The sequence below is a fragment of the Physeter macrocephalus genome, chromosome 18 (genome assembly GCF_002837175.3).
Source record: "Physeter macrocephalus isolate SW-GA chromosome 18, ASM283717v5, whole genome shotgun sequence".
NCBI classification, from domain to species: domain Eukaryota; kingdom Metazoa; phylum Chordata; class Mammalia; order Artiodactyla; family Physeteridae; genus Physeter; species Physeter macrocephalus.
The window spans coordinates 46,244,949-46,272,035 of NC_041231.1; the positions used below are offsets into that span (position 1 = coordinate 46,244,949).

Genomic DNA, 27,087 nt, shown 5'->3' on the forward strand with positions numbered 1-27,087 from the left:
CCGGAGCCTGTGCTCCGCAACGGGAGAGGCCACAACAGTGAGAGGCCCGCGTACCGCAAAAAAAAAAAGAGTTATACAGATCAAAATCCCTTATCATGAACTAGTAGGTTCTGAAATCTGTGGAGATGAGCTCTTCGAAATCTGTGGAGATGAGCCCAGAAGAGCCTATTCTTTAAAAGAAAGAGAGAGAGAGAGAAAGGGAGGGAGGGAGTGAGGAGGACTCAGCCTCAGGGGCTGGCCCAGCTGGTCTCTAGCTCTGCGAGATGGGCTCATTGGGCAGGTGGGGTCTTGCCTGGATGGGAATGAGCCTTCCAGGAGATTTGTGCAAATGGAGTCACATGGAGGAGGAACTTTTAGAAAGGCTGCACTGTTGAATGATGTCTCTGACTGTGGTCTGGAATAACAGGCAGTAATGAGAAGACCAAATGAGAGCTCCGATTGACGTTGGTTCTGTAAAGCTCTTGTAGCCCTTTATGGGGGGGTCTCCTGAGATTTACAGCAAGTTGTGGTGGTGGGGACCTTAAAAACTGGGCCTGAAAAAAAACAAAAATGACCTTCATTTAGGAAAACAGCCCTATTGCTTCATCACCTTGGGGAAACACTGTTCCTTAGTGCATTTCTCTTGTGCACATGACAATAGTGACTTCCAGATGCAGTCTGTTGGCTTCAGGATCCACAAAAGGGCACACAGTTGCCCAAACTCAATTACTTTTTTACATCAAAGAGAATTTAAAGTATGACCCTCTGGGCTTTTCTGCAACCGTCCCCTCTGCCTGGGCCAGCGCCCTTCCCAAGCCCCTTTTAAAAATCCACTCGTCTAGGTGGTCAGGGCCCTGCCTTACCTTTGTGAAGACTTCCAGACCCTGACCCTTCACTGGTGCCTTAAGGGGGGGACCCTCAGATGTCTCAAGGTGAGACAAGTCATAGCACTTTGGTTACAAAATTCAGGAAAGTTGGTCATACTCCTACTTTGAGTAGCTCCTTCCTGAGTATACTTTTTTGCTTGTTTTTTTAAATGCGTTTTTACCTTTTTGCAAAAGCTACATGTTTATATTAGAACATTTAAGAAATATAGTTAATAAATTAAAAATTACCTGTGATTTTACTACGTGAGATAACCATTAATACTTTGGCATGTACGTGTGTGTGTGTGTGTGTGTGTGTGTGTGTGTGTGTGTAATCTTTACCAAAATGGGTTTGTAGTCTACATACTGTTTGGGAATCTACTTTTCCCTTTAACAGTCTATCATAGATGTTTCCCATGTCAATAGCTGTATACTTTTATGGCTATTTGATGTCAAGAACTATAGCCTAAATGGCATTGTATGTACCAGGTAGTCCTTGCCTACCAAAGTTTGTTCGCTTTTAAAAGGTCTACGATAGGTTCTTCTGGCATCTGACTGTATTTTGCAGGCTGTATTTTTGTTTTCCACTTCTCTTTTGAACTTTCAGAAAAAATTTTAATGAAATACTTGAGACAGTTGAAAGGGTATAAAGGATAACATGATGACCACTCATGTGTTCGCCTCCCAGCTTTGTAAATTAAAAAAAAAAACGTTACAAAGACAGGTTAGCCTCTTTATATGCCCCACCCCACTCCACCCCCACTTCATTCCACTTCCAGCCTCCTCACCACCACAGAGGTGATCATTATCCTGAGTCACATCTGGTTTTCAGCATCTTGGTGTGGAGAGCACTTGAATATCTTAGGGCAGTGGCTCACAGTTGCTTGTGGATTCATAAGAACTAAACACAGATTACTAATCCATAACAATAGTACTGGTAAAAAATAAAATAAAACGTGATTCCAGTTTAAACAGAACCCAATAACATTCAGAGCTGTGAATTATGACTTGGGAAAACTGGATTAGATGTGATGCTCACTAATGAAAATTCACAAAGACCAAAACTGTCACTGGGAAATCTAATGTAAATCAAAATAGTAGTTGATGCGGGTTCCCTGGTGGCGTAGTGGTTGAGAGTCCGCCTGCCGATGCAGGGGACATGAGTTCGTGCCCCGGTCCGGGGGGGTCCGACATGCCGCGGAACGGCTGGGCCCGTGAGCCAGGGCCGCTGAGCCTGTGCGTCCAGAGCCTGTGCTCCACAACGGGAGAGGCCACAACAGTGAGAGGCCCGCGTACCACAAAAAAAAAAAAAAAAAAAAAAAATAGTAGTTGATGAGTCAAATCCTCACTGTAATGTTTACATAGGAAAGGATGCATTCAATGAAAACCATGTTAGTAAAATGAAAATAGAAGATCATCGGGAACAATGTAACTGTCCAGTGTAGAAAATCATTCACTTTTCCTTGGGGAAATTCTTTGTCAATAACTTATTATCGGTATTAGCATAACTCTGAACAGAACCCACATATTGCTGGGATGAAAATATCCTGTCCCCATGTGTGGAATTGCTCCTTTCAAATGACCATCGCCTCTGTGGAATGTCAGAACTGAGGGAACCCCTAGCCTGACCCTGACACCTCTCTTTCTTACAGGGGGCAGTGCCCAAAGGAAATGCCACTAAAGAATTCATCGAGAGTTTACAGCTGAAGCCTGGGCAGGTGGTGTACAAGTGTCCCAAATGCTGCAGCATCAAGCCTGACCGAGCCCACCACTGCAGGTACACTGCCCCCGCCTGGGCTCCCCTCCTCACCCCCTGCGCCCCCGCCCTCCCCCTCCCTCCACGGGTGCCATCGGCAACAGGACTTCTGAACGTGCCCTGCTCTGGGCACGGAGTGACCACAGTGACTCTCCATCCTCACCTGCACAGGAGGGCAAGGGTGGGAAAGGGTGTTTGGTTTGGGCTCAGGACAGTTGGCTTTGCCACACTTGCCAGAGGGCCCTGCCCAGGCCCTTGCTTGTCTCCACCCTTGTCTCCAAATCTGTAAAATGGAGGGGATTCCTGCTCTTCCTACCGCACAGCTTTTTTACTTTATTAAGGGCACGTGAGACAAAGCTTTAGGAAATCATTCTGTGAATGTCTAGCTCCTGACACATTTAAGGGGCAGGTGCAATTTCACTTAAATTTTATAGGGAAATGAAGGGGTTGTCCTTGAAAGAAAAGAAAGACTTTTCTTTAAAACAAAACTTCTAGAGGTCTGACAGTTGTAGAGTTCAGCCAAAAAAGCCATTTCCCTGTTTTATCTGTGGTGTTTCTTTCCTTTTGGTTTTCAGATTTCTTTGTTGTTTTGAGTCTTCTCGACAAAAAAAAAACTCCAGCTAAATATTGCACTTTATCATGACGAGAACTTTAAATGCTAAATTACAGAAATAACGAACCTGTCACTTAGTCCCTTTTTCACACTAGTGTGTGTTTGAGGTGGGGAGGGGCTGTGGAGGAATGAACTGGCTCCTGATGTCAGGAGGTATCGTCATCCTGAGGCTGTGGAAGCATCTGGGTTTTATGCGAGGTCCGAGCGGCTGAAAGGTGGCTTTTCTGTGTGGGCCGCACTGCCCACCTTTTGGAGGAGGGCAGTCAGTCTCAACATCCAGATGCCATGGTCAGCTCCCAACACCTGCTGTGTCTCAGGCACCTCAGCCCACCCTGTCTCATCATCATCATCCCCATGGTCACCCCCAGAGATAGCTCTGCCATAGGCATGACCCTCCCTAGATGAGGAATTAAGGCTCAAGGCGGTTAAGTGGCTGCTCCAGGGTCACACAGCCGGTGACTACGAGAGACAGGATTGGTTCCCGGTGTTTCTGGCTCCGAGTCTGGGGCTCTTTCCACTAGAACTCTAGTTTGGGATGACTTGTGTAACTTGATATAACCATATGCATATTTTTCTGTATCTTTTTCTGTCTGTCTGAGAGAGCGATCTGGAGACCTCCCCAGCTAGTTGCCACTTCTCAAGGGTGAGGGCCAAGGAGCTTGGGCAGGGACCATGGGAACTGCCATCTCCTGTGGGGTTTTCTGTGTCTGGGTCAGCTTGTTTCTGAAATCTGTATTAGAAACTAATTCAAAGCTTTCTTCTTGTGCCTGAGATGGAGGCATCAGTCTAGCCTTTTCCTGCTATCCCGAGGCTCGGGAAGCTAGCTCTTTTCATCCGCTGGGTGATGTGATTCCTCCGGGCACATTCCTCCAGTGTGGTGGGAAGTTGGAGAGGTTAGCATTGGAAAGGCAACGCTGTCCCTGCCACACTGGGCTCGGGAAGCCAGCTCTTTTCATCCGCTGGGTGATGTGATTCCTCCGGGCACATTCCTCCAGTGTGGTGGAGCGGGCTCCTTCCTGCCTTGAAGTTGGAGAGGTTAGCATTGGAAAGGCAACGCTGTCCCTGCCACACTGGGGACTGTGGGCCAGGCACCTCATCTGTTAGAGCCTCAACTTTCTCCTTTGTAAAATGGGTGTTCCTCCTTAGCTTGTGAGGATTAAGTAAGAATATCTATCTGTTAATGGAGGAATGTGTGAGCGTTGGGGATGTGCTGGGTTTATATAAATAGGCTGGACCAGAAACAGGGAAGTGTGAACTTTATAGAAAGAAGTTGGGTGACCCACAGTGGTTCTTTTCTCTTTCCTCCCTGAGCCCTTGGCAACCTCCACCGCCTGGCATTTTCCTCACCGCCTCCTCCTCGCCTCTCTCCCCAGGATGATCCAAGGGAGGTATTCTTGAGTGCTAATAAACAAATCAGCTTGAGCAAAACAAGAGCTGCTGATTCAGATGAACTTGAGTGAGGATGCCTGTGCGTCGCCTGTTCCTGTGTCAGGAAATGTATGCTGACACCTGCTCCTTTGTGATGGCTTGTGGTGGCCCAGGCCATCTGGGGACCCATGGTTTTGGATAAGCAAAATCCCCAGCACACCAAACAGAGCTGGGTTTGTGACTGGTTGAGCCAAGGGGCTTGCTGCCCTACTAGAGAAAGTTGGTGTCAGTCTTCCTGCTCAGGTGAAGGGGCATGTGTTTGTGCCCAGCTCTTTGCTTCCTCTCCTCCCAGTAGTGTCCATGGAATTTAAAACTCTTTTCCCTGAGCTCTGATGGGTACCACAAATATTCCCTGACCTCGCACTTGTAGGTGTTCCTTCCAGCCTGGTGATACGTGGCTGGGTCTTCCTTCCAAGCAGGCTCCTTTCATCCTGGCATTGAGGATCACGGAAGCCTGTGGAAATCCTTGGGGTGGGTGGGTCATGCTAACGGGGACAGCCAAGGTGTTAGGCTTATGTGTTAGGTTCTTCTTGCACAGGCAGTGGAGATTAGGCTTATGTGTTAGGTTCTTCTTGCATAGGCGGTGGAGACCTCTGACCTTGGCAAAGCCTCACACCCCTCCCCACCTCCCAACAAACACACACACACTTGAGATGAGACAGTTGGGGACTGCTTAGGGCCCCTGCCAGCTTGTTTATCAGTTACTGATAAATTTATATTGCACTAGCATTGGTTTTAAAGCATTTTACACACATCATCTCTAACCCTGAGAGAGCAGGGCTAGTTCTACAGAGGGTGGTTTGGAGAAGCTAAGTTTCTTTGCCCAGAGCCCAAAGTGGTGATCTGAGAGAAGTGTTCTTTCCACTGGCCTTACCCTGTTTGGGCACTGCCTTACCCCACATTGTCTGAGCTGGGGCCAGGATGCTATAGATGCCTTTTTTGCTTATAATTTTAATCATAGTGAATGAGGTGTGAGATGAAAACCTGTATGGGGAGCGTGGTCCCCTTGGTACCTCCTTGCTATGTTTTTTTCTCTTCCTCTACTGTGGCGTCCCAGCCTGAGGTGGTGGAGCCCAGTTCCCCATCTATAGTGTCAGAGCCTTCACTCCTCCAACCCTTGCTAAGTGGGGCCCCAGGCTTGGCTCTGGGTTGTAGTGGTGGATGGGACATGGCCCTGACCCAGGGGCCTCCCGCCCAGGCAGGGCAGATGCACTTCTCTGCCGTGATACAGTTTGGTGGGTGCTGCTGTAAGGAGAGTCACAGGGCCATCACTTAGGGTGGGCAAGAGGACCTCAGCCTGCTCCTTGGGGGCTGAGTGCCAAGGAAGGACCCTTGTACCTCCCTGGAGAGGGAGCATGAGCCCCAGGGAGCCTGAATGCACACGATCCGGTGAGCTTGTTGGGCTCTTCCAAGCTTGCAAAGGAAGTGCTCTGGGGACTGAAAATGGTAGGGAACCTGGAGGAAAAGGAGAGACGCATCCTCCCTCTTGTAAAACCAGGATTTAAAAAGGCGGGGGTGGGGGTGGGGGAGACTTCCCTGGTGGCGCAGTGGTTAAGAATCCTCCTGCCAATGCAGGGGACACGGGTTCAAGCCCTGGTCCGGGAAGATTCCACATGCCACGGAGCAGCTAAGCCCGTGCGCCACAACTGCTGACCCTGTGCTCTAGAGCCCGCGAGCCACAACTACTGAGCCTATGTGCCACAACTACTGAAGCCTGCATGCTCTAGGGCTCACGTGCCACAACTACTGAAGCCCACGTGCCACAACTACTGAAGCCCACGCACCTAGAGTCCATGCTCCGCAGCAAGAGAAGCCACCGCAATGAGAAGCCCGCGCGCCACAGCAAAGAGTAGCCCCTACTTGCCGCAACTAGAGAAAGCCCGCGCACAGCCAAAAATAAATTAAAAAAACAAACAAACAAACAAAAAACCGTGAGGACTTCCCTGGTGGCGCAGTGGTTGAGAGTCTGCCTGCCAATGCAGGGGACACGGGTTCAAGCCCAGGTCTGGGAAGATCCCACATGCCGCGGAGCAACAAAGCCCGTGAGACACAACTACTGAGCCTGTGCGTCTGGAGCCTATGCTCCTCAACAAGAGGAGAGGCCGCGACAGTGAGAGGCCCGCGCACCGCGATGAATAGCGGCCCCTGCTCGCCGCAACTAGAGAAAGCCCTCGCACAGAAACGAAGACCCAACACAGCCAAAAATAAATAAATAAATAAAATTTTTAAAAAGTGGGAGGGGCCTGGGAAACCCTGAAGGTAGGAACACCCCAAATACCTCCATTGGGGACATTTGGTCTTTTCAGCAACTACCATTGAATGCTTAGGACATGTCTGTGTCCACAGCATCTCGCATGGGAGACGCTGGAGTTGGTACAAGAGAGGAGTGCAGGCAGGAGCCCCGGGAAGGTGGATTTTGCCAGGAGGCAAGAGTGGAGAAAGGGCCCTCTGGGAGCCTTGACTGGCTGCTGTGCTTGAGCTGCCCTGCTGTGTCTGGGGAGGGGACACCAGTGAGCCTACTGTGCTGTGGGGACTGGGAAGAAGACTGACTCTGAGGTGGCTGATTCCCAGTGGGGTGTCAGGGGTTGTGGAAAGCTCACATTTTTTCTTCCTCCCCCTGAGGGCTGGTGCCTGAGATGAAATAGCCAGGCAGGTGTGGGCAGTCACCCCCTGGGCCTGGAGCATCCTTCACTTGGCCCACTGAGGGACCAGGCCTTGCCCTTGGTGCTCTTCAGGCCCCAGCCCCAGACCCGTTCAGGCTTGGTGTTTTGTGAGCCGTGGGTCAGTTAGCCTGTAAACAGCACCTCCAGCCACATGCGTGGATGGACCTCCGCCACTCACGTGCACTACCACCTGCCCCAGGAGCCCACTTCTGAACAACTCTGTAAGCCGGAGGGAGAGGCGCCATCTTGGCATTTCCTGTCTTTGCAAATAGGAAACTCAGAGACTAACACTCTGGACAACTTTTGCAGCTCTCAGTGGTATGTACTCCTGCCTGCTCCCAGAAGGATGAGTAGTGTTCTAATTTGGCTGCTCAGTGAAACTTAGCCTATTGTGAAACCCAGCTTCCCAGGGTTCACACCTGGCCTCTTCAGAGAGGCTGAGAGGGGAGAGCAAAGGACAGATTTGCTTAATATCTTAGACAGCTTTCAGAGGATGTCAGGCCATTTGACACCTCTCTGCTGCTGAGCAAACACTGCCTCAGAGCACCCACCTGAAACCCCTTTTACAAAGAAGTAAAGTGGAAGAAAAACTGCTTAAGAGTCCAGAGCAGGGAGGTGGTTACCCTCAGGAGTTCCCCAGACAGGGAGGGGATTAAGAAACCCCAGAGCTGAGGAAGGACATATAAAACATGGGCTACAGGGGTGGTTCCATGGTGGGAATGTGTTGGCTGAGGCCCAGAATGCAGGGAGCTTTACTGCCTACTTGTCTGTACTTTCAAGATTGTACACTGGGAACAAGTGTTACCTATTCTTTCATTCATTCATTCAAATTGGTAACATACACAGAGAGAGAGAGAGAGAGAGAGAGATTGATCAAGTAATGGAGTTGCTGGTACCTGGCTTTCTCTTTATTGCCCTCCATGCCCCTTTCATGCGTCCTTTTCTTACCCCGCCTTTTTGGCTCCCAAGGAGATTTCTGGAGCTGGGTCAGCATCTCTGAAATGTGCCCATTCCCCATACGCCTGTGTTATCATGACCCTTTGAAGCTGTGGGAAGAACAAGGGTGGAGACTAGAATGACCCCACCACTCGTCTGAGCCAGCATGTGTTCTCACTTTCTCTTATAACGGTACTCACGTGCTGTGGGGGGCAGAGGGGGGCCCAGGTCTGCCTTACCACCAGAGCTCATGTCATGCTTAGAAAAGCCCACGCCTCCCCCTTGGGGTGCAGGCTCGCCCTCCTTCAGAGTGGTCTGTGCTTCCTGGCCTGCGGTCTGGGAACAGCTCACCTCCATGCCCAGAACAGCTCCTTCTGTGCCATCCCTGCCCTGTCTGTGGGTCAGCCAGAGCTCAGCGAGCACTGTGTGTGAGCACGAGGCAGCCTTCTCTTCAGCAGGCCCCTGAGCCAACCCTTCCCCCAGGGCCCACCCACCACAGCCCACCTCAGTAAGAACCTGAGATAAAGTTGGTTATGGAAACTAGTAGAAAGAAAAGCTGCTGTGAACTAAGGGACTGTCAAAAATATATATAATTCTATTATTTCCAAGCTTGTATTTATAGTATTTCAAACTGTTTTGAACAAATACTGCCCCCAAGATAAATGTTAGGGAGCCTATTTTAATGAATTGAGAAAGAAACAATTTTTGATGAGCCCATCTATTGGCAAATGGGTCTTCCTGAACTTGAGCTTTGGGAGTAGTTGCTTTTGAGGCCCCATTAGCCTTGTGCTCTTGTTTCAGATTCTTACTTGTATGGTCCAAAAAGGGGTGGGGAAGGCATTTGCTATCAAATAACAAAGCTTCAAACAGTCTCAGTCTAAAAATCATCCCAGTAACAAGTTAGTAATTTGCAAATTAGTGGGATTTCTGATCAACACTTAAGCTCAAATGACTTTTCTGCTGTTTTGGGCTAAGTGGATATTATCTTAGAGCTGAAAGGTCCTTAGAGGGGGACTTCCTGCCGCCATGTGACGCATGGCTCGTGACCCGACTCTGAACTCTTCTAGCGCTCTCTCTTGTCAGCCGCACTCTGGGAGGTTCCCTGGTCAGGTTTTTGGTCTTTGCGGGGAAATTAGGAGCAGCTGTATTCCATCTCATCCTGTCAAGTTTTTGAAAGTGCTTCTTCTTTCTGTCCTCTCAGTAAACCAAATTCTCAGCCCACTGTTACCTCAGGAGAGCAGTCTCTTTCTCAGCCATGTCAGTTCCAGCCTGTTTTTATGTGAAACAATATAAGAGGCCTTGGAGGTGGATAGCTGTCCCCCTGTTTGGATTGATTGTGACCCTGGAGGTCCTGGCCCTGCCTTCCAAGCCCCTTGCAAAAACATCGGGTAGCACCCTAGAGGCCACTTGCCAGGAGTGGTGCAGGAGCATGGGTTTTGAGTCCCCTTGACCCTCCAACCTCCGTGAGGACCCCCCTAAAGATCTGCCTTGCGGCTCTTTCAGTGTTTGTAAGCGGTGCATTCGGAAGATGGACCACCACTGTCCCTGGGTCAATAACTGTGTTGGCGAGAACAACCAGAAGTACTTCGTCCTGTTTACAGTAAGTCAGCTTCCGAATTCTGCCCCACCCTCTGTGAAGCAATGGAGAGCTCTGTTCCTTCGAAAATTGACAGCACTCACAGTGTTCTTTGCTGCTGTTCAGAATAGTGCCTGGCCACGCAGACCTCCGCCTTTCTGCCAGAGCTCTCCTTGGTTCAACAAGTGCCCGTTCCTGTGCCCTTCACTTGAGCATCTAGAAAATTGACTCAAGTTGATTAGCTATAAGCAAGGGCCCTGTTCTGGGCTCCCATGCCTGGTGTCCGACCTAAGTACCTAAAGAAGGCGGCAACCCTCCCTCAGCTGCAGGTTGGTGGAGTGTATCTAGCCTGAGGGCTGGAGGGGCCAATGGCAGTCAGCGCCCTGACCTGTCAAGTGAGGAGCAGCTGGCCTGGAGCCCCCAGGGCAGCCCAGGTCACACCTGGTGACACGTGCTTGTTTCTGTTCTTGTCCCACACGCTCCCAGTGAATGGCTGCTCACCTCAGACCCAGGGCTGGGGGCGGGGGACCAGTGGGGAAATCACCAGATGCCTCTCTGGCCCCCCTCCTGCTCAGCCCTCAGCCTAAGTGTTCCTGAATGGGAGGTTCCGAGCACCCCGTCCCGGGAGCCTGCACGGCCAGAAGGTTCTCACAACAATGGCGTCTGCACTGCTTTCCTGTTTCAGATGTACATAGCTCTCATTTCCTTGCATGCCCTCATCATGGTGGGATTCCACTTCCTGCATTGCTTTGAAGAGGATTGGACAAGTGAGTATGTGCCAGGGCTTCCCTCCTTGCTGCGGGGGGTGGTACGTGACCCAAGCAGAGTGGGCTCTTTGTTTCCATCTTGGTGCCAGGGGCCAACCTCATTTTATTAGATCTCCTGCAAGCCTATGGACCCTATCAGGGAAGAAACAGCAGAGGCCCGAATATCTCTTCATGAAAAAAAGCAGCCCCTTAAAGTCAGTTCCACAGGTAAGGTAGTGAGTTGGACAGACCCTCTAGCCTGAGTGGGCCCAGGGAAAATGCAGGCCCCCAGCAGGGAGGTGCATTCCCTGGAGTGGAGCTGTGCCTGCAGAGAGAGCTTTTGCTTCCATGTCTTTAAGTGAGGAGCTTTAATTGAAGGTCATTTTATTCCAACCTTGCAGAAATCCATTTTTAACTTTCTGGCTAGGACATGGATGGTTTTGGTTAATTTTTTTTTTTTTTTTTTTTTTTTTTTTTTTTGTGGTGGCTGTTTTTTTAACTGCTTAATCACCAATTTACGTTAAGATTGTTGACAAATTCTTCCGGCTTTTGAAGTATCTCATTTAAATGTGCAAATGCTGAGGAAGGAACTCCAACCACAAGATTGCATAAATCCTGAGGGAAAAATATAGATGCTGAAAAAATAAATAAAATTTAAATTTTTTTAAAGAAGAATAAAAATAAGTTATAAGAAAACAATTTTTAATACAGTAGTCCCCCCTTATCTGCAGGGGATATGTTCCAAGACCCCCAGTGGAATGCCTGAAACCTCAGATAGTACAGAACCCTATATATACCATGTTTTTTCCTATACATACATACCTATGATGAAGTTTAATTTATAAATTAGGCACAGTAAGAGAGTATCTGAATTGCCAGCATCACTGGTCTTGCATTTTGGGGTCATTATTAAGTAGAATAAGGGTTACTTGAACACAGCACTGTGATACCACGGTAATTGATTTGGTAACCGAGGTAGTAGGTAGCATATGCAGCATGCACATGCTGGACAAAGCGATGGTTCACGTCCCAGGTGGACAGAGCAAGATGGCGTGAGATTTCATCACACTACTCAGAACAGTTTGTACTTTAAAACCTATGGATTGTTTATTTCTGGAATTTTCCATTTAATATTTTTGCACTGAGGTTGACTACAGGTAAATGAAACTGCAGAAAGCAAAACCAAGGATAAGGGGAATACTACTACAGATACTGGAGGAATTAAGAGAGGCCACCTGCTGGGCTCCATCTTTCACACATACATCTGTGAGACACATCTTGAGCAGAAGCATCGTATTTTCATTCTTTTTCCATTGATTGGTCCCCCTCTTCATTTCATCATTTTTTAGGAGTTTTGCTCTTCCTGCACATACTGACTTCTTAGGCTTTTTCTTGCTATTATTTCCCCCAGAACTTGTGAGGCTGTGAAAAGGACAGTATCTTTAGCTCCCAACCAGATATTAAGAGGCTTTCCCTGTCTCTGTAGTTTGCATCTGCCCCCTTCTACAGTAAGTCCGTTACATACGAACAAGTTCCGTTCTGAGAGCGCGTTCATAAGTCCAATTTGTTTGTTAAATCCAACAAAGTTAGCCTAGGTACCCAACTAACGTAATTGGACAGGCGAACACACGTTCACATCTTTGAAAGTTCGCAACTTGAAGGTTCGTATGTAGGGCACTTAGTGTATCTCCCTGGTCCTGCCCCCATCTCTGCCTGGCTTGACCTCATCTAGGGGAAGAGAAACCCCATGGGTATTAGTCACCTCAGGCTGCCATAACAAGATACCACAGACTGGGAGGCTTAAACATTTATTCCTCACAGTCTGGGAGGCTGGAAAGTCCAAGATCATGGTACCAACCAATTCCATTCCTGGTGAGGACCCTTTTCCTGGCTTGCAGACCGCCCTCTCCTCCTGTGTCCTCACATGGCAGAGAGAGAAAAGCAAGCTCTCTGGTGTCTCTTTTCATAAGAGCACTAATCCTATCACGAGCGCCCTACCCTCATGACCTCGTCCAACCCTCATTACCTCCCAAGGGCCCTGGCTCCAAATAATATCACTTTGGGGGTTAGGGCTTCGGCATGTGAATTTTGGGGGGCGGTTCATAATTTAGTCCATAACACCATGTCTCTCCATTTTCGTGACTGCCACAGTTCCAGCCCAAGCTAGAGAGGGGAAGGTCAGGCTGTTAGTGAGAGCTCATAGTCAGGAATTGGTACAGGATCCATGCCCACCCTGTCTGTCTTGTCCTGCCCACCACCCTGACCAGCCCAGAAGCCAGGCAGGTACCTGCCCCAGCTGTGGCCACCCAGGGCCGGTCCATCAGGCTGCTGGGCCACCCTAACCACACCCTGCCCAGCAAGGAACCAAGAAGGGAAGTCATGTGGAGGTGTTAAGTTCTGAGGAAAATGTGGGGAGATAAGGCATTTAGACAAGATGCTCTTACCCTGCCACCCATTCAGTGCTGGTGTGTCTCTAAGCTCATTCCAGATTTATGTCCTTTTCCTCTCCTGACATTCCTGTGAGGGAGCTAGCAGGGCAGCTTGGAGGGGGCACTTACTCCCTGAATTCCCAGAGCCCAGTGAAGCCCAGCTCTGCCCTGCAGGATCAGACCCCTCCCGTCAGGAAAACAGGCCAGAGCACTGGAAGAGCCAGAAACATGGGCCACGGCCCGGGTGTGACAGGCCCGGTAGCTGTTAGCAAGGGCAGGAGTCCTTGGGTAGTGAGTGCCAGCCAAGGGGCCTGGACCAGTGCCACAATTGGGGCCCCCGTCTCCCAAGGTGGTCCAGGGCTCTCCTGAGAAGCTGCCTTGATGGTGAAGAGCCAGAAAAGGGGTCCTCTGCCTGCTCACCCCCCACCATCTCCCTCAGCACCTCTGCTTTTCAGTAGGCTGGGTTTCTGACTTAGACTCTGCTCAGACAAAGGATTCTGCTGCCTAAAAGAAAACCACACATCTGGTCAAACCCCACTGCTCTACAGTGGAGGGAGTAGAGGCCTGGAGAGGAACAAGGACTTGCCTCGGGTCACAGCCAGGTCAGGATGGGGTCGTAGTAGGGGCCAGGGGAGTGAAAGTGTCTGCTCTGGGCCAGGTGGCTCTTCTGTCAACTCCCCAGCTTCAGGACTGACTGTCTCAGGGATGCATATGCTCCTGAGAGCGGGCCTTCCCCGTGGGGCTTACTGGGTCAGGCCAAGCCCCAGCACTCAGACTGCCCCCTGCCGAGCTTTAGATCCCACAGCCACTGAGTGATCCTCCAGACCTGCCTTTTCCTCTCACCCATGAGCAGACAGAGGCACAGGAATGCCCAGAAAACCCACGGCCACACCAGGCCTGGACTGAGGCCCCTCCACCTGTGCAACCTGCGTTTTGCTCTCTGAGGAGAGGAGGGTCTCCCTGTGGTGTCATCAGGCCTTCGTGCCTCAGCTCTGAGTCCTTTCTGGTCCTTCCAGGCTGTGCTGGGTACTGTGCTTGGCACCAGGATGCAGACATCCATGCTGTCCGGGAAGAGGGACGGAGAGCAAGGAGTGGTGTGTGTGAGGGAGGGGAAGCCGGCCAGGTCCAGCCTGCTGAGGAGGGCTTTGCTGAGGGAGAGCTGGTGCGGCCAGGTGTGGGAGAGGACGGCCCCTGCCATGGCCTCGAAGCCAGAGAAGAACCCTGGGGGTGGCGAGGGACAGCCCTGAGCCCCACGTGTCCCTTCTCTTTCAGAGTGCAGCTCCTTCTCGCCACCCACCACAGTAATCCTCCTCATCCTCCTGTGCTTCGAGGGGCTGCTCTTCCTCATTTTCACATCAGTCATGTTTGGGACCCAGGTGCATTCCATCTGCACGGATGAGACGGTAAGCAAGCAGGCAGCCTGCTCACCACCTACCTCCACAGCTGGGGTGGGGGGAGGGCTGCTTGCAGGCCAGACCTGGGAGCCCAGTGACCAGGCCCTGGGTGTGCAGGGCACATTCCTCCATTTGCAGTGACTCGGGATCTTCTTCCTCCCCACTTGGGACTGGCACTCACATCATACCAGGAATGGTGGGGGGGCCCCGCAGCCTCGGCAAAGGGTTCCCTTTTGTTACGAGCCCTTCCACCTTCCCGTGATGGTTCTGTCTTGTACACGGCTCTGGGACAGGCATTCTGCTAGGCACTGGGATGCCCTTCCCATCCGGTGGCCACAGGCTTGGAGACAGGTGGTGGACAGAGGGCACCCTGACCCAGGTGGCACAGACAGGGTCGGCTTCCCAGAGAAGGTGCCTTCACGAACAGGTCCCGAGGGTGTTGTCAGGAGACAGCCCAGCTTGGGCCCCCAGAGCAGTGGGCAGCAAGGCCCGGCTCTGGTCCTCGTCTGCTGCCTTCTACCTGCCCCCACCTTTTGCCCTGTTCACAGCTCCTTCTCTGGGAGCTTCGAAGCTGCTGGCTCGGCCGAGCTGGAGCCCATACCCCTGGTGCCACTGCCACTACCTCTCAACCTTCCTAAGGTGTCCAAAAGCCTCCAGGTGGTCAGTCCGTGGCTGTGATGTGGGCATTTCTTCCCTGTTTGGGTTTGGGGTCTGGGTAAGGGGCCCCAGGAGGAAGGGGCAGCCCTTAGCTCTGGGGTAAGGTCATGAGTCCGTCCTGGCTTCCCAAGGTCCCCTTCAGGTAGCAGCTCTCAACAATCGTCTAGGGTTCTTTGGGGGAACTTCGGCCGATTGGGTAGTCAGCCTTAGATGGAGGCTCATAGGAAGACTCAGTTGTTGCTGCTGCTGCTGAGGCCCCATCCCTGTGGGTGTGGAAATTCAGCATGTGGAGAAGGACGATGCTGCCGGCTGCCAAGGCACCACCATTTGGATCTGGGGCAATTCCCCGTGGTTTAGAAGGTTGGGTGCCTCTCAGCACCTTTTTTCTTTTGTAAGCGTTCATATCATTATAAAAGAGTGTCTGTAAAAATAGTAGCCAGTGGCGTAGATCCACCTGTGTATCCATGCAGTAAATGTGACAAACTTCTCTGCGTAAGACCTGCAGGGAACCCAGAGGTGACTATCTGGACCTACCCGCTGTCGGGACACCCCCAGGCCACACAAGCCATAGTCTGGGGGAGCTGGAAGGAAAACTCTCATGGCCCTGGTCCTAGTTGTTCTTCCCCCTCAAGGCTATTCCTAAAGGGAGTCACATTGAAAGGAAAGGAGAAAGAAGCCAAGGGCCTGCAGCTCATGGGAAAGGGCATCTTGCGCTTGGCCTGTATCGTCCCAGGGCCCTAGGCTGTGAACCGAGACTCAGACTGGGCTGCCCCACCCCTGCTCCTCCACCTCACAGAGACCACAGCAGACAGACCCCTGGCCAGGCTCCTGCCAGGCTGCTTCTCCCCTGTCCTCCGGCCCCACCCGCTGACCAGCTCCTTCAGGAGAAGGGAAAAGGGAGGGATCAGCCTGCTCCCCCAGGCCACATTTTTCTTGCGAGACTTGGCCAGGGGGTCGTGCGGGCTCTTTGACAACTGCTGAGGTGGCCTTGGGTCACACTTCTCCCCAAAGGAGCACAGGAAGGCCTTTGCCGGGACTGAGGCTGAGGCTGAGCGGTCTGTCCGTGCGGCCCTTCTAACCTATACTAATCCCTCTCCTTCCTCCTCTGTGGTGACCTCTCCCTCCTGTTCCACCTCCTCCACTGTGCCTCGCCAGTCCCGCTAAGCGGGGCGCTCCTTGGCCTCCCAGGCTGGGGGGCCTAACAGCACCAGAGCTGGTCCTTTGACTTGGTTCTTTTTTTTGTCTGCAAAGTGGTCATAGTAGCTTCAGACTTAACCATGAACCGATCCCAAATTAACGGCCGTCCTTGGCTATCATGATCTCAAGCTCCCTGCCAGCTGAGGCTTCCTGCGCCCCAGCCTTCACGGTGCTCCCCCACACACAGCTCAGAACCAGGCCTGAAGCACCTCTGCAGACCCAGCAAGGACTCACTTAACAAAACACTGGATTGCACAACTAGGAACAGTGGCTTAGGGGCCTGCTGACTTTGCTCATTTGTCCCTTCCTTCCTGGAGGGACTTATACATACGTGCCTATGTGCCCACCCCCCCCAAAAAATACGATTTTTTTTCTTTAGCACTTTTTATGAGAGAAAGAGAAGAAAAATGTACTGTGTAGATAAGCTTCATGGCTTTAAAAAGGAAGCATTTACTCCATTCACCTTGAGCTAATGGATATCTCTCCCCCAAAACCACAGCAGTAAAGTGCTTGACTGAAAGTATGATTGTTCTTGTTTTCAGGGAATAGAACAATTGAAAAAGGAAGAGAGAAGATGGGCTAAAAAAACAAAATGGATGAACATGAAAGCCGTTTTTGGCCACCCCTTTTCTCTAGGCTGGGCCAGCCCCTTTGCCACGCCAGACCAAGGGAAGGCAGACCCGTACCAGTATGTGGTCTGAAGGACCCCTGACCAGCATTGCCACTCAGACACAAACCACATCCCAGCACTACCATCCAATCCGTTCTCATGAACGTTTAAACTGAAAAAGCAAAACAACTACTCTAAAACATTTTTTTTAATGTCTCAAGTAAAATGGCTGAACATTGCAGAGAAAAAAAAATGTCCCCATGTTTTATTTTTAAAAGATCATCCTTTCTATTTTTTTGGTGACTGAAGCTGCTTTTCTTTTTTCCTTTTAAAAATCACTTCTCTGATCTCTGGTTTCCTCTCTGCTGTCTGTCTGGCATGACTAACGTGGAGGGTGCTGTCTCCAGGCCACGCCCCCTTGTACTAACTGAGTCGTGACTCTTGTGCGTGGATGGACTGGCCCGGACACCTGTTTGGGACGCATAGGAGAGCCAGGAGAGCCCATGACCTCCCACTGCCCAGGAGGCAGTGGCGAGCGCCCAAATGGGAGTTAAAACCTCACGGAAGATGGATGCTTACTCCTTGTGACCTGAGAGAGCCAGGATCAGGGCTGGAGCCCTTAAAAGGGTCCTTGACACAGTGGCCTCATCTCCCATGTGAACACGATTCGCCTCCTAATTCACAAAACCAATTGCCTGCCTTGTACTTTATGGGCTCTGGGTGTGTAGAATGACTTATGGGGTGGGGGATGGAGATGAAAGGGGTCTTATTTGTATTCTGAATCACCAGTTATATTCCAACTCTGATTATTTGGAAGAATGTGAAGGAAAGAAGTTTTTCCAGTTCAAAATGCCTTATACAATCAAAAGAAGAAGAAAATGACCCAGCTTCAGGAGAGCTACATTTCCCTTGTTAACGTTTGCTTCTTCTCTGACCTCCCCACCTCCCTCCCTCTCCTAGCGAGGTGTCGATTAAGCAGTGTTACTGCCAAGTGAAACAGCCTCAGCTCCACCATCAACCCCTTCTTCCTCATTTTGTAAATCCCTGCAGTGGGTTTACTTTCTGACATTTTAGACCCATAAATGTACACATACCCATGTCTTGTCTGTATTTTAACCTGGGAGACCATTATCCTGCGTGGGCTGACCTTGATGCAAGGGCAACATTACAGCCAAACATTTTAAAGTTGAGAGACCCATCCACTGGAATCGGCAGACACACCTAAGCCTGCGGCGCTGAAACTGACTAGCTTTTCCATTTGCACACGTGTGTGGAGTCTCCTTTGAAGGAGGAAGGGCCTGAAGACAGTGGGGGGAGGTGAGGGGACAGGGAGTACGCATCAAATGCAGAGGTCGCAAATCCGACTGCCATCTCAACATGGGTTTGTTTTTTTTAAGCGATCACCACAAACCTTTTTTTATCTTTTGCTTGGGGTGGGTTTGGGGTGAGGTTTATTCAGTCAGCCCTGGGTGGGGAGAGACTTCATCTAGCTATGTGATCTTTCAGAAAAGTAAGTGGAACATGCTGCCTCTTTTCAATTTTGTCAGTGCTTCCACATGGAAACAAAACGCAATAAAATTTTTCCAAAACCTGTTCTGGCTGAGCTCCCATCTCTCACAGTGTTACCCCTCAGGGAGAGCCGATTGTCCAGTCAACGTGAGTGTGCTGTGTTTGGGCATTTCTTTCATTGCTTTTAAAGGACATGTATGCATGCTCCCTCTCTTGAATGAGGTTTCTATTGCGTCGCCACTAAAGGATGTTTACAGCCCCGTCTTGGACAAGCTGCCCCCACCGGGCCTCTCTCGTCGGGCTCTTTCTGCTGCCTGAGTCCCTTATGCTTGTGGGCTCCCAGTTGCTACAGAAAAACTCATCAGGTCTGTGGAGTTTGCTTCTAGGGTTGGGCCTGGGAGAGAGACCCGTTTTCTTCTGCCCACCCAGCAGAAGGCAAAGTCGAGCCAGAGGAAATCACTGGAAGCTTCCACACACACCCTGGGACATCGCTTTGAGGAGCTCTTCACCACGCCTTGGATGTTTAACCAAGGAACGCTGTGACCTTTTCTAAGTCAATTAACTTGGACCTGCCTCTGCTGTGCTCTTTACGCCATGGTCAAGGCTGCGATCTGGGCTTTTTTTTAAATAATGCTGCTTTTATTTATTTATTTATTTTTTATTTTTTTTTTTTTGCGGTACGCGGGCCTCTTACTGTTGTGGCCTCTCCCGTTGCGGAGCACAGGCTCAGCGGCCATGGCTCACGGGCCCAGCCGCTCCGCGGCTTGTGGGATCTTCCTGGACTGGGGCACGAACCCGTGTCCCCTGCATCGGCAGGCGGACTCTCAACCACTGCGCCACCAGGGAAGCCCTAATGCTGCTTTTAAATCTAGTTTATAGCATTTGTTTCCCATGTGCTTTCAGAAGGGAAAGTAGGACTCAGGGAATATTTTTAAGTATTTGGATGCCTCAAAATACCCCATCTTCAAGGGCATTTTTTTTAAGTGACCCAAGTTGGTTCTTCCTCCCATGGAATTTCTAAGGAAAACAGTAGATAGTGCTGAAGATGTATTAAATTTTTTTCAAATCCTAAAAATAGAAATTTATCATTTATACCTAAGCGTACCACATGTATCTTTCCCAGAGGGAGAGTCTCCTTCCGACATCCTGTATGATTCTGTCTGGGTTTTTATGAGCCCTTTGGCTGGAAGAATGAATTTTCCCCAGTTCTCAAGCCAGAGTGAAATGCTGTACTCAGAACATAGGAATAGCCCAAAATTCTCTGTGTTCTTCCTATTTCATCTTGTTGAGATGGAGAACGTTTTGCCAGGAGCACAATGACTAAGGAATGTGGCTGTCCTCTGCAGCATAGTGACAGGAAGAAACAGGCATCCCTGAGCCCTCCTCAGTATTCCCAGACGTCTGATGAAGGAGGACACCTCTACACAAAGGCAGCCCTAGCCTTTTGCTTCGGCACAGGAATCCTGACAGCACTGAATGGTGTGAGCATGGGAAAATGAGACAGTAGCAGCCAGTCTTTCAGAATGTGGGCTCTGAGGAGTGGAAAGGAAAAATAAAGAGGAAGGTGACTTGGCCAGTTGGATTAGGTGACTCCTTCCTGCCTGTCAGCTTCCTGTTTGTGTTCTTAGCAACCAGACTGACCATGCAAAAGGCTTAGGAGCAATCAAATCTATGCATATTTGCATGGGCTTGGTGACGTCATGCGCAAAGCGGATTCGGGTAGAAATGTATGTGCTACGTCTCCTTTTAACATACCATTTCATCTTTGTAATACTTTTTCCTTGGAAGAACCCAAAGTGAGACACGTTGAGTTACCAGCTTTTAAACTCCACCTTCCTGGGGGCTTCCCTGGTGGCGCAGTGGTTGAGAACCTGCCTGCCAATGCAGGGGACACGGTTTCGAGCCCCGGTCCGGGAAGATCCCACATGCCGCAGAGCAACTAGGCCCATGCGCCACAACTACTGAGCCTCCGCGTCTGGAGCCTGTGCTCCGCAACGAGAGGCCGCGACAGTGAGAGGCCCGCGCACCGCGAAAAAGAGTGGCCCCCGCTCGCTGCAACTAGAGAAAGCCCTCGCACAGAAATGAAGACCCAACACAGCCAAAAATAAATAGATAGATAAATAAATAAATAAATAAATAATCCACCTTCCTGATGAGGTAGATTAAGCAATGTTTATTAAACACTTAACGTGAGGTTAGCATCACACAGAAATCCCAGACTTTGAGAGCCTGGGCTGGGCTCTCCCAGCTAGGCCAATGGGTTTTACGCTTTTCTCACTTCAAAACTTGTAGTGCATAAGCCTCCAGGGTGAGGCAGCCAGTAGAAGTGAGGGGTTCCCACCTAAAAGGGGACCTTAGTTGTCAAAGATACGTGAAGAGAAGAAGATTTTACTAGATTCCCTCTTGCGAATCTTCTTGCTGAGGATGTACTGAGGCAGTGCACCTCAAAGTGTGGTCCATAGACCAGCAACATCCTCATCACCTGGGGACTTATTAGAGATGCAGATTCTCAGACTTCATTCCAGACCTGCTGAATCAGAAACTCTGAGCGGGTGGGGCGGCAGCGATCTGGATTTTCACAGCCCTCCAGGTGATGGTGACGCATGTTCAAGTCTGAGGATCCACTTGGGGCTTGCAGGGGTTGCCCAAAGGCCTGCCGATTAAGCGATCCTGTGTGCTGCGGGGCTCAGTGTGGTGCTGGGTGGGCTGTGCCCACTGTGAGCCCCTCTTCCCTCATAACCAGCGGCCTCCCCAGCCAATGAATGCTGAGAAAACAAGGAAAGTATTTGTTTGAAGGAGAGCCAAACTGTTAGTCTGTCCAGCAATCTTTCTGCACATCTTATCTGGCCAACTGGTTTCTGGACCGAGGGGCCCTTTGGGTGATGAACCATCCCAAAAGGAGATGAGACAGAGTGAAGCCAGGGTCCTCCCAGTGGGAGCGGTGGCCAGTGAGTGATTAGAGCCTGGCATGGCCACACACATGAATGTCCTGGCCTTTGGTTTCCATCTGTGGACCTCAACACCCATGTGGCTTTTTCTTGTATCTTTTAAATACATATCTGCCTGAGAATCACCTAACAAAGGATAAAGGATTCACAGTGAAACAAAAACAAGCCACTGACGAGTCTATTCTCCCAAACCAAAGACTTCATTCCCCCACTCCGCTTCCTCAAGAAAAAATCATTAATGACTTGTGCCTCGTGATTACCCTAGCAGAGCTGAGTGAGTCCCAGGGATCCCTCATCTGTGTGCACAGGAGCTGATAACACCGATCCAAGGAATTATGAAAAGCATTGCAGAACAGTGTTTGCAAAAACCTTCGGGGGAAGACACGTGCTCTGACATGGACATAAAGGATTCCCTGAATTTCTGCAGCTGAGGTCATGGGGTGATGGGGCCTTGGGCCCTGGCCTTGGTCTTTGGTTCAAATCCCTGCTCAGCTACTTCCTTCCTGTGTGACCTTAGGCAGTAATTTACTTAAGCCTCAGTTTTCTCTTCTGTAAAATCAGGGAGATAATCTAAATCACAAAATTGCTGTGAGGATTCAAAGAGAGAAATGAATGTAAATGTTAGGATGGTGTCTGGCACGTTGTATGGCTTTAGGGAATGTTAGCTCTGTTGAAGCTGTACTTTCAGACCATGTGCACAACTGTTCATGATGTGTGAGATCAGTGTATTGGTTTGCAATAGAATTTTTTTAAAGAAATAAAAAATAATGCATTGCATCTTTTAAAATACGTATTGTTTCATGAAACTTCGGGGAGGGGGGCGGGTGTGTGCGCGTGTGCGCTCGTATACAACAGTAGAGTATTTCCTATTGTGAGCTGCACTAAAAAGATGTGAAACCACTGATGAGGAGAGAGTTGTCTGGCCATCTCTGAGGAGGACGTATTTGCATAAGCTGCAGCACCTCCGACTTTCTACGTCTGCAATGCAGGGAGCAGGAGGATCTCCTGCTCTTGCTCTGTGGGCCTTAGCTGAGTCCTTACAGAGCATGTGCCTGGGTCTCTGCCTCCTGGGGAGCCGTAGTCCTGGTGCATTCATTTTGGGGCATTCGTGAGTTTGTTTATAGATCACAGCTCATGTGTCACCCAGGGAGACCAGGCCCAAAAGGCCCAAGTCACACACTCCCTGCAAGAGGTGCTGGTTTAGGCTGTTGCCCCCTTACCAGGAATCAACCATTCTTGTCTGCATGAGCCTAAAGTGGCTATCGCTGCTGCCTCCGGAAACCTTCAGCTTAAGAACTCTGCCTTCAGGATGCCTTTATATCCACACAGAACTCAAATTTGAGTCCTACCAGGAAAAAGAAACCCCACTGGCTCCTCCTGAACCCGAGGGTCCAGACCCTCAGCCTTCCTTATGCATCAGATTCGTTTGGAATATTTTCTCCTCTTCAGACCCAGAGCTGACACTCCTGGATGTTGACTTAACTGCTGAGGAGATTCATCTGGTGGGCAGGCCAGGCTCCATCTGGTACATTTTAATGAGCTTGCTGAGGAGGTTGAGTAGAGACCAAGAGTGCTCTTCTGGGAACACGCCACCACAGGGGAAAATCATCGTCCTATGGGCTCTCTTTTTTTTTTAATTAATAAAAAATTTTTATTCACGTATGGTTGATATACAATATTATATGTTACAATATATGATTGAAAAATTTTAAAGGTTATACTCCATTTGTAATTATTATAAAATATTGGCTATATTCCCTGTGTTGTACAATATATCCTTGTAGCTTATTTTATACAGAACAGTTTGTACCTTTAATAACTTACTCCTATATCGCCCCTCATCTTTTCCCTCTCCCCACTGGTAACCACTAATTTGTTCTCTATGTCTGTGAGTCTGCTTCTTTTTTGTTATATTCACTGGTTTTTTGTATTTTTTAGATTCCACATAGAGGTGATATCATACAGTATTTGTCTTTCTCTGTCTGACTTATTTCACTTAGCATAATACCCATCCATGTTGTTGCAAATGGCAAAAGTTCTTTTTTATGGCTGAGTAATATTCCATTGTATATATATACACCACAGCTTCTTTATCCATTCACCTGTTGACGTACATTTAGGTTGCTTCCACGTCTTGGCTATTGTAAATAGCGCTGCTTTGAACATTGCGTTAACTTTTTGAATCAATGTTTTTGTTTCTTTCAGATATATATCCAGGAGTGGAATTGCTGGGTCATATGGTAGTTATATTTTTAGTTTTTTGAGAAACCTCCATACTGTTTTCCACAGTGGTTTCACCAATTTACACTCCCACCAACAGTGCACAAGTGTTCCCTTTTCTCCACATCCTTGTTAACATTTGTTATTTGTATTGTTTTCGATGATAGCCAGTCTTACAGGTGATATTGTAGTTTTGATTTGCATTTCTCTGATGATTAGTGATGTTGAGCATCTTTTCACGTGCCTGTTGGTCATCTGCATGTCCTCTTTGGAGATCTGTCTATTCAGGTCTTCTGCCCATTTTTTAAGCAGTTTGTTTGTTTGTTTGTTTGTTGATATTGAGTTGTATGAGCTGTTTATATATTTTGAATATTAACCCTTCATCGGTCATATAATTTGCAAATATTTTCTCCCATTCTGTAGATCATCTTGGTTTTGTCGATGGTTTCCTTTGGTATGCAAAAGCGTTTAAGTTTAATTAGGTCTCACTTGTTTATTTTTGCTTTTATTTCCTTTGCTCTAGGAGATAGATCCAAAATTTTATTGCTACGATTTATCGCAAAGAGTGTTCTGCCTATGTTTTCCTCTAGGAGTTTTATGGTTTCTGGTCTTACATTTAGGTCTTTAATTTATTTTGAGTGTATTTTGTATATGGTGTTAGAGAATGTTCTAATTTCATTCTTTTATGGGTGGCTGTCCAGTTTTACCAGCACCACTTATTGAAGAGACTATCCTTTCTCCATTGTATATTCTTGCCTCCTTTGTCTTGGATTATTTTTCCAAAAATGTGTGGGTTTATTTCTGGGCTCTCTATTCTGTTCCATTGATCTGTTTGTTTTTGTGCCAGTACCATACTGTTTTGATTACTATAGCTCTGTAGTATAGTCTGAAGTTAGGGAACATGATTCCTCCAGCTCTGTTCTTCTTTCTCATGATTGTTTTGGCTATTCTGGGTCTTTTGTGGTTCCATACAAATTTAAAAATTATTTGTTCTAGTTCTGTGAAAAATGCTGTTGGTATTTTGATAGGGATTCCGTTGAATCTGTAGATTGTCTTGGGTAGTGTGGTCATTTTAACAATATTAATTCTTCCAATATAAGAACATGATATATCTTTCCATCTGTGTTGTCCTGTGGCTCTTTTGCTTCATTTCCCTCTGCAGCTTTTCTCTGCCTTTGAGTGAGGATTTGCAGTAGGATTGAAAATGCATTGGGCAGAGAGAACAACCAGTTCTCGTCCTGGTTCTGAGGCACAACCAGCAGGATGAGCTTCGGCCGCTGTCACAGCCTCTCAGAACCCCTGTCTTCCCCTATAACGAGTGTTAGTACTAACACCCACCTCCTCTCAGGGTGGTTGTAAGGACCCACAGTCACGGCTTTGAGTGAGCTCAGTCAGTGCAGACCCAGCCAATCTGTCATTTCTGGGTGTCCCCTCTGCAGCCTGGTCTGCCACGTGGCCACATCCCAGCTCCCCTGCAGTCATGGTTAGAACGCCTCTCTCAACAGGCTGCAAATGATCACCCAGGAAGGGAACCCAGAATCCCCAAAGCAAGTCACTCAGCTGGCCATTGCCGCTCCTGCTAAAGAGGGAGGCCTGGTGAGGGGCCGGACCGTTAATAGCACAGCATCCTGTGCCCCAGACCCACGTGAGTTTCCCTCAAGAGTTGTGTCAATAAGGTCCATTTTCTGAAACAGCTTTTCTGTTGTGGTTATAAAAGTCACACCTGCTTCTTGGTGAAAACTTGGAACATGTGGGAAGTCTACAGAAATAAATCAAATCTAAAATCCCATCCCCAGGACTTCCCTGGTGGTGCAATGGTTAAGAACCTGCCTGCCAGTGCAAGGGACACAGGTTCAAGCCCTGGTCCGGGAAGATCCCACATGCCGTGGAGCAACTAAGCCCCTGTGCCATAACTACTGAGCCTGCGCTCTAGAGCCTATGTGCTGCAACTACTGAGCCCACGTGCTGCAACTACTGAAGCCCGGGCGCCTAGAGCCCGTGCTTCGCAACAAGAGAAGCCACTGCAATGAGAAGCCCGCATGCAGCAATAAAGAGTAGCCCCCACTTGCTGCAACTAGAGAAAGCCCGCGCACAGCAACAAAGACCCAACTCAGCCAATTAATTAATTAATTTTTTAAAAATAAAATAAAATCCCATCCCCAAACCCCAGGTTCCACAATGATGTCAGATGCAACTTTGCTTTCTTCCCTTGTCACCACGTGGACAGGACTTTCCAGTGTATGTAAAACTGTATTGATGCCACTTTTTTAAAATTGAAGTATAGTTGACTTACAATGATGTGTTAATTTATGCTGTTCAGCGAAGTGATTCAGTTATATATATATATATATATTCTTTTTCACATTCTTTTCCATTGCGGTTTATCACAGGATATTGAATATAGTTCCCTGTGCTATACAATAGGACTTTGTTGTTTATCCATTCTATATATAATAGTTTGCATCTACTAATCCCAAACTCCCAGTCCTTCCCTCTCCCACTTCCCCTCCCCCTTGTCAACCACAAGTCTGTTCTCTGTGTCTGAGTCTGTTTCTGTTTCTGAGATACGTTCATTTGTGTTATAGTTTAGTCTCCACATTTAAGTGATACTATATGCTATTTGTCTAGGTCCATCCATGTAGCTGCAAATGGCATTATTTCATTCTTTTATATGGCTGAGTAGTATTCCATTGTGTGTATGTATGTGTGTGTGTGTGTGTATATCTCCCCACCACATCTTTATCCATTCATCTGTCGATGGACATTTAGGTTGTTTCCATGTCTTGGCTATTGTAAATAGTGCTTCTTTGAATATAAGGGTGCATGTATCTTTTCAAATTATAATTTTGTCTGGGTATATGCCCAGGAGTGGGATTGCTGGATCATATGGCAACTCCATTTTTAGTTCTTGAGGAACCTGCATACTGTTTTCCATAGCAGCCATTGGTATGTTTTCCATACCAATTTACATTCCCACCAGCAGTGTAAGAGGATTCCCTTTTCTCCACACTCTCTCCAGCATTTATTATTTGTAGACTTATTGATGATGGCCATTCTGACCAGTGTGAAGTGGTACCTCATTGCAGTTTTTATTTTCATTTTTCTAATAATTAGCGATGATTAGCATCTTTTCATGTGCCTACTGGCCATCTATATGTCTTCTTTGGAGGAATGTCTATTTAGGCCTTCTGCCAATTTCTCGATTGGGTTATTTGTTTTTTGTTGTTGAGTTGTATGAGCTGTTTGTATATTTTGAAAATTAGGCCCTTGTCATTGATGCCACTTTTTTTTTTTTTTTTTTTTTTTTTTTTTTTTTTTTTTTTTTTTTTTTTTTTTTTTTGGGGTAAGCGGGCCACTCACTGCTGTCGCCTCTCCCGTTGCGGAGCGCGGGTTCCGGACGCGCAGGCTCAGCGGTCGTGGCTCACACGGGTCCAGCCACTCCGTGGCATGTGGGATCTTCCCAGACCGGGGCACGAACCCGTATCCCCTGCATCGGCAGGCGGACTCTCAACCACTGCGCCACCAGGGAAGCCCCTGTTGATGCCATTTTTAATAACTGC

At 48.7% G+C, this 27,087-nt stretch overlaps 1 protein-coding gene across 2 annotated transcripts in view; it reads left to right on the top strand.

The window, feature by feature from the left end:
- The window catches only part of ZDHHC3 (zinc finger DHHC-type palmitoyltransferase 3), a 56,963-nt gene that overhangs the window by 27,368 nt on the left and 2,508 nt on the right, over positions 1-27,087 (top strand). The window contains exons 3-7 of one of the 2 annotated variants that reach the window (XM_007113718.2): positions 2,498-2,622; positions 9,745-9,841; positions 10,503-10,584; positions 14,265-14,395; positions 16,783-18,442. In XM_007113718.2, the coding sequence (XP_007113780.1) occupies positions 2,498-2,622; positions 9,745-9,841; positions 10,503-10,584; positions 14,265-14,395; positions 16,783-16,941 (594 nt within the window). In that variant the 3' untranslated portion in view covers positions 16,942-18,442. Of the gene's footprint in view, positions 1-2,497; positions 2,623-9,744; positions 9,842-10,502; positions 10,585-14,264; positions 14,396-16,782; positions 18,443-27,087 lie in introns of those variants that run through there. The other variant, XM_007113716.4, reaches the window with a different exon arrangement.